At 50.7% G+C, this 11352-nt stretch overlaps 1 protein-coding gene across 1 annotated transcript; it reads right to left on the bottom strand.

Moving 5' to 3' along the window:
- Positions 1-1497: 1497 nt before the first annotated feature.
- On the bottom strand, positions 1498-5596 carry ARF6 (ARF GTPase 6). The gene is made up of 2 exons (XM_074869246.1): positions 5469-5596; positions 1498-5390 (listed from the first exon to the last, which is right to left on the bottom strand). Exon 2 carries the CDS (start codon positions 4984-4986, stop codon positions 4459-4461), a length of 528 nt encoding a protein of 175 aa, XP_074725347.1. The 5' UTR covers positions 4987-5390; positions 5469-5596; the 3' UTR covers positions 1498-4458.
- Between the last annotated feature and the right edge of the window lie 5756 nt (positions 5597-11352).

The raw sequence follows: 11352 nt of genomic DNA on the forward strand, positions 1-11352 counted from the left end.
GCAACCGGGGGGTTAAGCGAGAAGTCTGAGTCACGGTGCCCACACCGAGGCTGCTTCCACGCTCCAGAGCAAGTTCCACTTCCACGTGCTCCAGAGCGAGTTCTCTGCTCCCAGCGGTCGCTCCTCCCGTTCCCAGCGACCAGGAAAATAACGCTCAGGTCCATCAGCGAAGCCACCAGCTACCACAGATCTTGCAGCCGGCTTTTTTGACGATGCGACTAATTTTTTTAAACAGAGATGCGTTCCTTTGGGAGGACTGTCATATTAGCAGGGTTAATTTCCAATTAGGGATGGGAGGCACATTTTTTCCGAACCCTGTCTGTGAGGACCACAGCCCTGTGACTGGGGGGGAAAAAAAAAACAAGCCCTGCTGAAGTGAGTCACGGGAAGGGTGCTCTTGGGAGTCACACTAACTGCTGCTGTAACAAAGGTCCGATTTAAAACGATAAGTGCTGACATTTTGAAAAATGACTACTACAGTGAAAGAGACATGAGTTTACTCTTCCAGAGCCTTGTCTCCAAACTCCAAGTAGTTTAATTAAGTCAGAGTAAGTTCATTTACGCAGCCACACCCTTAACTGACATTCAGGTAGACAGAGTCTAGCCTAAACACCCTGGAAGGGAAAAGCTTTGCGGAGGAACGCCACCACGGTGGGCTCACCGCCCCTGCACCCAGGTACTCCCACCTGTCTGAAAAACATTTCCCAGCGATTCCTGAAAGCTTTGCGACAAGGAGCAGCCGACGCCCGGCCCTCCCACCTGCGGTGGGGCTGGGAGCTCCCTCCAAACCTCCGCCGTCCCCTGGGCCACGCAGCCCCTGCCCCAGCAGCCCAGTTGGGGCCGGGACCCCGGGGGTGGTTGCCGTAAGGTCGCTGCCTGTCCTCGGGCCCACCGGCCGGCAGCTGCCGCAGTAACCGTAGCCTGCTGCGCGCGCCCCGGCCTGCTGCTGGGGGCCCGGCCCCCCCATGCATTCCCCGCTGCACCTGCCCAAGGCCTTTCATCGCCTCACTCGTGTCCTATTCAGGCACCAAAGACGTCCCAGCTCCGCATCTGTCACGCCACAAGCACCCCTATTCACTCCTCGGCCCTTTTGTCCATCGCTGCCTTTTCTACACTGGTCTAATATCTTCCCTTTCCGAGCAAGGGATTTCCTCCCCGAATCGTGGCCCCGTCCCGCTCAGCGACGGTCCCTCCGTGCCCTCTCACGGAGCTGGGCGCCTTCCCCAGTTAGGTGGGGCGGGCACTGAGGCTCTATAAATTTGACACTAAAGTTTGCTCAAGATCGTTAACTGCAAGGGGGAGTATTAAAGGAATATCATCCTTTCCACTTATAAAAATAGTCACTAATCTAAGTCTCAAAGGAATTACAGACAGGCTTTCAAAACTGGGAGATACAGAACAGAGGCCTCTTTATGTCGGCAGAATGCTCTACTCCAGCACCATGTTGCCCCTTTCTGTTTCTCTCATAATTAAATATAAGTAACATACCAGGAGAGCTCCGCTGTATAATTGCTTTATTTTCTGCTTATTAGTTCTTTACCAACACTACAGCCATATTGAGAACACAAAATTCCTGTTTACTTTAGTCAGGGAGATCACAGTCTACAAACTCATTCACTTATCAGACACGATTAACGCCATTCAAAACTTACTCCATAAATTCACATGAACACAAATTGATGCACTTAAACTCCAGATTAGTTTTTAAATCATAGGATTTCTTACAGATTGCCACTTTATCCTACAGGCTCTGTTTACTGCCTGATAGCCACTAGTTCGTGGTGAGGTTCAGCTACAACCTATAAAGGACATGTGGAAAGTGAAACCTTTGTATTTTGTTCAGTAGCAATGGCCATTTATTTTTGACGTCTCTGCCACATGTTTCAGTAACTTTTTCTCCCCCGCCCCGAAAAAAGACATTAAAAAAATTCAGAAGCATAACCAGTTTCCTTTCACCTACAAAAACAGAATAACAAAGTTACTAAGGAAATACAAAACTGTGAATTCAACTTAATGCAAAGTCTAGCAAAGAAGTCTGCCCCAGCACTTGAAAACATAGTAAATCAACTTAGACGAAAAATGAAGTTATTGAAGTTTTCATGTTGACTGAGAATAGATTTAAGAAAGTTCAAGAACCATTAATAGAGCTTCAAGTTTTCCAGTTTAGGCATTTACTTTGTGCTTGGCTATTTTATTTATGCTCCAGAAGAAAACAGTAACCATATTCTTGTATTTTTAGTCTTGATATACCACCACACTATTTGTTAAGTTACATCAACAGGAAAAAAAAAAAAAAAAAAAAGGCAGCTAGAAAATAGAGCAATGATATTCCAATGGCAAAAAGCCTTGAGTGGAAAAAAAAAATAAATCTCACCTCCTCTTCTTTAGAGCCGAGATTTAAGAGTTATTCTACATTAAGCTTTTGTAGACTCTCTTTAAGTTACAAAGGCTTATAGTCCATCAGTGCTCTATCTTCTAGCACCAAGAACCCATTCAGTCCCATTTGCAACCCACATCAAGATAAGTCTTTTGGAACCATATTCTGAAGGAACTTTTAAGTGGTCCAAAGCATTCAATTTCCAAAGTGAATTCAGTATTTTTATCTTCCCATACATCTTTGGTAAGAGCTCCATATACAATGTACTTAGCATGCAGAGTCAACACTGCAGAAATGTAGTGTAATGCCCCCAATTTCATGTAAAACTCATATCCTTGGAAAAAAAAAAAGAGCCAAAAAAAAGCCATTTTCTTCTGGTTTTGTAGCATACATTCCTAGAATTCCCCAATCGAGTTCGACTCCTTGAGGAAATCTGAAGTTAATCCTTAAGGCTGAATAAGAACCAGCTGCTTTAAGATTTTTTTGCACCCAGCATTAATACTTGATCCAGTTTTTTACTAATACTTGTTCTGGGTGGTTTTTTTTTTTTTTTTGCCAGTCGCATCTGCAAACTGTGCTCTGGCAAATGAGCTGCTTGCCCTTTAAGAACTAATTATGGAAGTTTACATTCATAGTCGTATATTCTCTCTCTCCTCCCCGCTCTCATTAGTAGTTACTCAATGGGCTTCAGACATCCAACATAGTTCCCTTCCTACAGGACTACAGCAACAACCGGCTACCGAGACAGATGGCGAAGGCTGCAACTACCTGCACGAGTTCAGTCAAGTCTTGGAAAAACTAAACCATTAAGCAATTGCCTCAAAATGGCTATTACTCAGATGTCAGAATCACCGAGCTCAATTAAAGCTTAGCACAGAACTCGCCCCTTCGGAAGTCTACAAAAATGTAAAAGAAAAAAAAAAAATAGAAATTTCTTTCTCTACTACACGCGTGCCAGAAGGATCCGAAATCCTTTTAAGATTTAGGTGTCTTCAACTGTCTTGAGACGAAAGCAATTTGTCTCGATCGCAAGACAGGCGAGTCAGCGCTAGATTTTTGCCTGAAGATCTGCGATTTAAACTAAAACCTGTCGCGATGCTTACACGTTATTGCTGCATTTTCTGGAAGGAACCTATCTTGCATTGAATCGGAGACTGACACGAGTTGTAAAAACTGCAGCTAAACATCCTTTAAGTTTGCAATGCGAGACGAAAACTGAACAGTATCTACCCTGGAACTATTACATCATTCATCTCTTATTTGCTATATGGTTGCTATGTAGTATGGGGAACTTATTTGCATCCCTTCTCATGCATGATGTATGGTTCAGAACTTCACAGCTGACATTTCAAAGCAGTTCTTACATTACCTAGTTAACATTACGCCTGATATGCACTTTGAACATGTTACAATGGAATTCTCACTATCTGCCACTGTAGGCAAGAATTCGTTTCATTATTAGTCTGAGATATGAAGACAGACTGAGAGTCACTATTTAGTTACAGATTAACAGAACTTTAAAAAAAGTCCTTAATATAAAAAGACAGACTGCAGTTTGATTTTAAGCAATAATTTTCAGTTTACTAGATGAAGTAGACCTATCAACATATTCTGCATGAATGCAAAAAAGTAGCAATCTACAGCAAGTGATAGAAGAAAAAAAAAAAAAAGTATAATCAAAAAAGTAGAACCAGAAAGCATACACTGAAAATGGTTCCCCTCCCCCAACCATCCCCCAAAATAATCAAACCATCTTAAGGGCTATCAAGAGGAAAAAAAAAAAAAGTTACTTAGCAAGTCTACAATGTGTCTTTCCCCTGTTTGCTGGAAGTCTGCCATAGCATCTAGTGCTTGTGTTCGTGTCACATTCGGAGATTAGAGCATCCTAACGCCAAGCAAGAAGAGTTAAAACAGGAATCCAGTCAAGTGTGCAGAAGGAAAGGGTGGTAACTGGAGAAAGGTGATCATAATCCTACGGATGCTTTTGTTTTACTTTTCAGTAGAGAATCATTCTTCCGGAAAGCCATGTGGGTAATTTTTTTTTTCGTTAATTCTTTGTAGACTAAATAGTTATTCTCTCATTAGGATTTATAATTGGATGTTAACCATGTCAGCCCTTCATAGAGTCCATCCCCTGTAGTAGCACAGGAGGGCTGCACGTACCAATTCCTATCCCTGATTCGGGTCAGGCCCAGTTTCTCCTGGATTTCATGGGGTTTCATGGCATCAGGCAGGTCCTGCTTGTTGGCGAAGATGAGGATGATGGCGTCCCGCATCTCCCTGTCGTTGATAATGCGGTGGAGCTCCTGGCGGGCCTCGTCGATGCGGTCGCGATCGGCGCAGTCCACCACAAAGATCAACCCTTGCGTGCCCGTGTAGTAGTGCCTCCAGAGGGGACGGATCTTGTCCTGGCCCCCGACATCCCACACGTTGAACTTGACGTTTTTGTAAGTAACCGTCTCCACGTTGAAGCCCACGGTGGGGATGGTGGTGACGGACTGGCCCAGCTTCAGTTTGTACAGGATGGTGGTTTTACCGGCTGCGTCCAGACCCAGCATCAGGATCCGCATCTCCTTGTTGCCGAAGATCTTGGACAGCACCTTGCCCATCTCGGCGGCATCCAAGGGGCCCGGCGCCTCCGGGGTGGGGTAAGGGGGGGAAGCAGAGGGCGAGCGCCGACCCACCCGAGCAGCCCGCGCTGAGCGGGGCCGGCCCGGCCGGGGCTTGGGGCGGGGGGGGGGGGTAAGGGGAGGGGGGGGGTGTCAGGGCAAGGGCAGGCGGGGCTCAGCGCCGGCCGCGCATGGGGCGGCGGCGGCGGAAGAAGAAGCAGCAGCGGGGCGGGGAGGGGGGGTGTGCGGGGAGGCCGTGCGGCCCGGGCGCCGCGGGAAGAGGGGCCGCGCTCCGCTCCGCTCCTCCACCGGGCCTGAGGCGGCGGCTCCGCCCGGCTCCTGGCTCCCGCCCCGGCGCCTCAGCTCATGGATGCCGGCTCAGGGGCGGCGGCTCCGCGTCCTGCCTGCAAAGGGACGGAGAGAGCGTGAGACGGGGACGGCGCGGCGTGGCGGGGAAGGGAGAGGAGCCGCCGGCAAGTTACCTCACGGCCGCCCGCAGGCTCGGGGCCGGCTCCGCTCCGCGCCGCTCCCTCAGCCAGCACCGCCGGAAAAGGCGCCGCGCGAGCCCGCCTCACTTCCCCTCCGCCGCCACCGCGCATGCGCGCAGCGCCCCCGCCCCGCCCGCCCCGCCCGCGCCACGGCGCCCCCCGCCGCCGCCGCCGCCCGCGCATGCGCCGCCGCCGCCACGGCCCGCGGGGAGGGCGGGGCAGGGCGCGCGCAGCACCGCCCCCCCGCCCCCTTCTTCCGCCCCAGGGCGGCGCGCGCCATCCCGCTTCCCGCGCGGCTTCGGGGCGGGGAGTGCGCCTGCGCGGAAGCGGCGGCCGGAGCCCCGCCCCTTCCCGCGCGCGGGAAGGAGCACGCGCAGATGGCGCGGCCCGGAACGGAAGGGCGGGGGGCGGGAGCCCGCGGGCTGCACTGCGCGTGCGGGCGGCGGGGAGGGGCGGGGCCGCGGTGGGGAGAGGCGCCACGCGATCACACGTCAGCGGGGGCGCGCGCCGGGCGCCAGGGGCGCGTCTTAAAGGGCCAGGCAGCGCCTCGGGGGCGCTTGGGCCGCCGCCCGTGCGACGGCGCCGCCGGCCCTGGCCCCTCGGGTGGGCCACTGGTGTCCGTGGGTCCTTAGGGAGGAGAACGCTGACGGGGCCGGGGGGGCTGTGGGGGCATCCTGAGCTCTGGGGGTTTACACCGCAGTGCTTTGGGGTGTGGAAGCGCGTGGGTAGCTCTGAGCGGTTCTGCCACCGTCCCTGTGACCTGCTGGGGTGGGCCCTCAACAGAGCCCTCCGTAAAGAGCCCTGTGTAAAACTAAAACCCTATTTTAAGATGCTGGGTTGGGTTTTTTTAACACTGAGGGTGGTGAAATGCTGGCACAGGTTGCCCAGGGAGGTGGTTGATGCCCCCTCCCTGGAAACACTCAGGGTCAGGTTGGACAGGGCTTTGAGCAACCCGATTTATTTTAAAATGTCCCTCTTCATTGCAGGGGGGTTGGACTAGATGGCCTTTAAAGGTCCCTTCCAACCCGAAACATTCTGTGATGCGTAGTGTCACCGGGTTTATGGCTTTTTGCCTCACGTCAGAATCACAGAATCAGTTGGAAAAGCCCTTGAAGCTCCTCCAGTCCAACCATGAACCTCACCCTGACCGTTCCCAACTCCACCAGATCCCTCAGCGCTGGGTCAACCCGACTCTTCAACCCCTCCAGGGATGGGGACTCCCCCCCTGCCCTGGGCAGCCCATTCCAACGCCCAACAACCCCTTCTGCAAAGAAATCCTTCCTAAGAGCCAGTCTGACCCTGCCCTGGCGCAGCTTGAGGCCATTCCCTCTTGTGCTGTCGCTTGTTCCTTGGCTCAAGAGACTCATCCCCCCTCTCTGCACCCTCCTTTCAGGGAGTTGTAGAGGGCCATGAGGTCTCCCCTCAGCCTCCTCTTCTCCAGACTAAACCCCCCCAGTTCCCTCAGCCGCTCCCCATCAGACCTGTGCTCCAGACCCTGCACCAGCTCCGTTGCCCTTCTCTGGACACGCTCGAGTCATTCAATGGCCTTTTTGGAGTGAGGGGCCCAAAACTGAACCCAGGAATCGAGGTGCGGCCTCACCAGTGCCGAGTCCAGGGGTAAGATCCCTTCCTTGTCCCTGCTGGCCACGCTATCGCTGATACATTTCGCTCCCTAAAATTCAGATTGGTGAAATTCAAGCTGTGACCAACCCCTTGGGAAATGCAGTGCTCATGTATCTGGCCACAGTCCTCACCTGCCTTCCCCGGGAGCAGTGCCCTGGCACGCCCTGCGTGACACAGAGCAGCACCCTCTGCACATACATGACAGACACGCGTTTGGCTGGTTTCACAGGCACGACATGTCGCAGTCCCGCGCTCCCGGTGACGCGCCAGCGAGGCCGGTACACATAAGCAGGACGAGGCTGGTCCTCCAGGCCTGGCCTGCCCGCCCAATTCCTGTGGGCAGAGCCTGTGGGGAGGAGGGCAAGAGGAAAACAAGCCTGTGTTGGTAGTTGCTTCTGAGCTGATGGAGCGGACGTGGGAAGCGGCATCCGGGACACGAAACCAGCAAAATGTGCTGTGGTCACTTTGGGGTTGGCCTTCGGGGGGGCCCGGTGATGTGGTCACCTTCTGGACTGCACGGCTCTCAGAGACCACAGGCGTGCTTTCACTTGGGATTGGGTGTGTAAGCCTGACTTCACTTCTATCCCTTCAAAAATACCAAATTTTGAGTTAATTTTTATGGCGGCCATTTTTGCGCTTATGTGGCACATGCAAAGCAATCCCCCTTGGAACGGCAAAACGGAAATTATTTGGTGTCTTTAAAGTCTAGAAGAATGGTAGATTTCCTAGACTACAGAAGTATTAAGTGGATGACAAGAAGAGTTTCCAAGGAAGCATTGCTCTTTCATGCAGCGAGCAAAGAGGGAGGATGCCAAGGAAAACATACCATCCGTGGCCTCTCCTAATGACCGTGTGCGGGCTGCGCCGGGGTGCAGGCTGCTGACACCAGGGCTCACGAGCGTCCCTGCATGCATCAGGCTCTGCCAGAGTTCATACTCTCATGTTTAAAGCAGCAGATAATACTGCTAAGTACTGTACTGGCGTGGGATTTACAGCAAGCTGTGGTGATCCCACTGGATACAGCCAGTTCAGTCTCCTCTCACTGGCATGGGAAATTTATCTAAATAGAGTTTACTGCAGAGCAGGGCTAAAATTAACATCAGGATGTGGATGTTAGTGGGTTTCGACTTGGCTCTGTTCTGTGTGACCATTTCCATGCTGGTGAACACGAGCGGCAGTTTATTAAATTAGGCAGCAGTAGTACAAGACCATGGGTCTTGACCATAATAGTTGGGAAAGGAGATGTCAGGAGCTTTAAAGTACTCCCTTTGTCCCTGTGCAGGCATCGATTCCTCCACCCGCTGGCCTCAGAGCAGCATTTTCTGGTTAAAGGAAATGACTGTCTTTTTAGCGTTTTTGTTCTGACTGTGTAAAGCATTAAGGCGGGGGGAGTGTGCCTGTATGTGAGGTTTTTTCTGCTTTTCTTTTTAATAGCCAAGAGTTTGGTGCTTTCTCCTGGGATGCACCAGTGGAGCAGACTGGGTCTCAAGCATTAACTATGTCAGCGCCCAGCAGCCAGCACAGCCAGTGAAGCGCCAGCTGGCGTCTGGGACACTGGTCTGTGGGGGCTGTGGGAGGGGATGGCTGTGCTGCGGCGCTGTGCCGCCCGCCGGTGGGTCCCACAAACCAAAACGAGTAACCGCAGAGCGGGGAAGTGCCTTTTCCATCATCTTCTCCCTCTGCTTTGGACCTAGACATACTGTTCCTTGGGTCTCTCCTCTTGAATTACGGCTTTTTTAGGTTTGTCGGTGACCGCATTGTCCCTCATCCTCGGGGACTGTCTGCGGATGGGGCTTGGCCAGCTTTGGCTTTGCCCATTTCACCTGGCAAACAGCTGGAGGCTTTTCTATTTTTCCTGAACTCCTCCTCTCCTTTCCCTGCTGCTAAACTGGAAGCGATAGGACCCGTGAAATACTCGCACGTGTGCCGAGGCGGGGAGTTGCTTTCAGGGCGACGGCAGCTGCTCTTGCACTAGAGCCGTTGAGGAGCACGGGGCCTTCCGTTGACTCCACGCCGTTGCTCCACGCAACGGGGCCTTCCGCTGACTAAGCGGCAGTGCCACTTCCTGAGCTGCTCCTCTCCCCGCAGGGTTCCTGCGTGCCCGTGCTTGGTATCGGCAACCCAGAGTGTGCTCCAAGCTGTATTATCCCTTTGCCAGCGTGGGCCTGCTCCTTCTCTGGTGCGTGTCCTGCCCTGCATGGGCCGAGATGAGCCATGCTGCTCCAGGCTACGGTCGGCAGCTTCTTCTCAACTGCCTTTGCCCCATGGGTCCCTGAGCCTTTAGCAGCTGCATGTCCTGTCCCTTGGCAGCCGGAGCAGGAACAAGCTGAGCACCCCACTAGCTCCCTGAGCTCTCCCGCCACTGCCTCTGCTGCTGATCAGCCTTTTTCACCTTGAACCACGGTGCTGTATTCTTCAGCTGCCGCTGTGTGACCTGCCAAAAGCATCCAAAGCTCATCTTGCCATCATCCAAGTCTAAAAACCTGGCAAAGAGAAGTGATACGCTGCACTACTTCACACAGGAAATCCAAAACTTAATTGAGGATGTGGGGATGTGACTACATGCTGTAGAAATTAGATCCACTCAGGCAGATGCTTTTTTCACGTGTGCTGGGCTTTATTTGTGAGGATCCTCCCTGCCCTTCAGGAAAACTTTCTGTCCATATGGTCCGTGCACCAGAGGAAGATTTTATATGGATTGGCCTGTGTTTTTAAAGTAATTATTACCGTGCTTTAGGATGATATATAGCAAAAAGACATTTGAGAACTCAGCAGTTTCAGTAGTTAAGATCTCAAATTAGTCACTAATAAACTCTGTGCAGGTCAATCCTTGTAGCTCACATATACCAATGCTGCAGGGAATGGTGAGAAGCTGGTGAGAGAGCACCACCTACTTTTGAAACATTTTTATGTAGAGTCATACTAGTTTCCGTAAACGAACAGATTGGGCGATAAATAGGAAGCAGAATGTAAATGGCATAATTTAGTAAAGCAAATAAAGGCTTCCTTGTCTGAGGAACCCCACTGCTGTGTCCCCGCAGTTACTGCATCTTACCTTGGAGAGCCAGGAGATAACATAGCTTGTGTTACGAGCCTTTAAAATGTGAATTTGTCCCAGAGCGAGGTGTTTGGAAAGACAGGTTCTTATTTTTAAGGTAGTGACTTAAGTACTGCGGGATGGAAAGGTGTCATCAAAGATGGAGTGTGATGGTCTGACTCTTAATCTCAGTGCTCAGCCTGCAGAAAGTTGATACAAATTTACACCCTGTAACCACCCCTCGGGGAAAGAAGTATAGGTTAGGCACTAAATATGCTCGATATAGTGTAGGTTCTTATGTTGCTGGTTGATTTTCAAGGTCAAATACCCAACAAAAGCATTTACAATACCTGAACATGTTCTAGATTACGTGAAAAACATGACCTCTTAGAAGGGGTTCAGTTTCACATACCTGCTTAAGAATTAAAAACCTTCTTGGGTCTTTGGCAACACCCAGCGAGTTACTGGGTAGCCTGCAGAAGTTAAATATTTTAAAAGTAAGCACTGGCTGACAATATGTCACTGGATGGAGTGCCTGTTGCATGCCAGTATGGATTTACAGCCCAGAGAGTAAAAAGCAATTATGGTTATAAAGTGATTATGGGTTAAAGCCTGGGAAAAAAGGCAGCAAATATCTGTAGGACCTTTTGATAACTCATCTGGGCCTGGCCGCAGGGCTGTCTCTTCCGTATCTTTTCTTTCTCCATAAGGAATTTACAGGCGGTGCAGGTACCAAGGTTTTCATCTGTTGTTTGTCACGGTTTTGTAAGGCTGTATTTGTATGTTCTGTCCTCCACCAGTGATCCAAGTGCTGTCACAATAAAGCAGTGAATGAAAATTATATACCTTCAACTTTACGTAACAGCAAACCTCAAAGAAATGGATTGATACGCCCCTTTGTTTTTATCTCTTTGAACATAACTACCTTCCCAATCAGTTTGGATTATTGGAGCAAACCTATTTTAATATGATGTAGTGCATCTTGGTTACTTTTCTGTCTTTTGGCAGAGGGAGATGGGAACAGACTCTGTTGCACTGACCCTTCAAAGACCTTTGTGGCTTTCCATGGAAGGAAAGGGGAATATAATAATGCTTTGGGTTTAGTATCTATGTTAGATAAATTCTTGTGTTGTGAAAACAAATTATATCCTTGATATTACAGTTGCATTCCACCAGTAGATTTCTTATCGAGGTATCTGCTACGATGGGCCAAGTGTC

Source organism: Strix uralensis, chromosome 4 (genome assembly GCF_047716275.1).
Source record: "Strix uralensis isolate ZFMK-TIS-50842 chromosome 4, bStrUra1, whole genome shotgun sequence".
NCBI lineage: Eukaryota > Metazoa > Chordata > Aves > Strigiformes > Strigidae > Strix > Strix uralensis.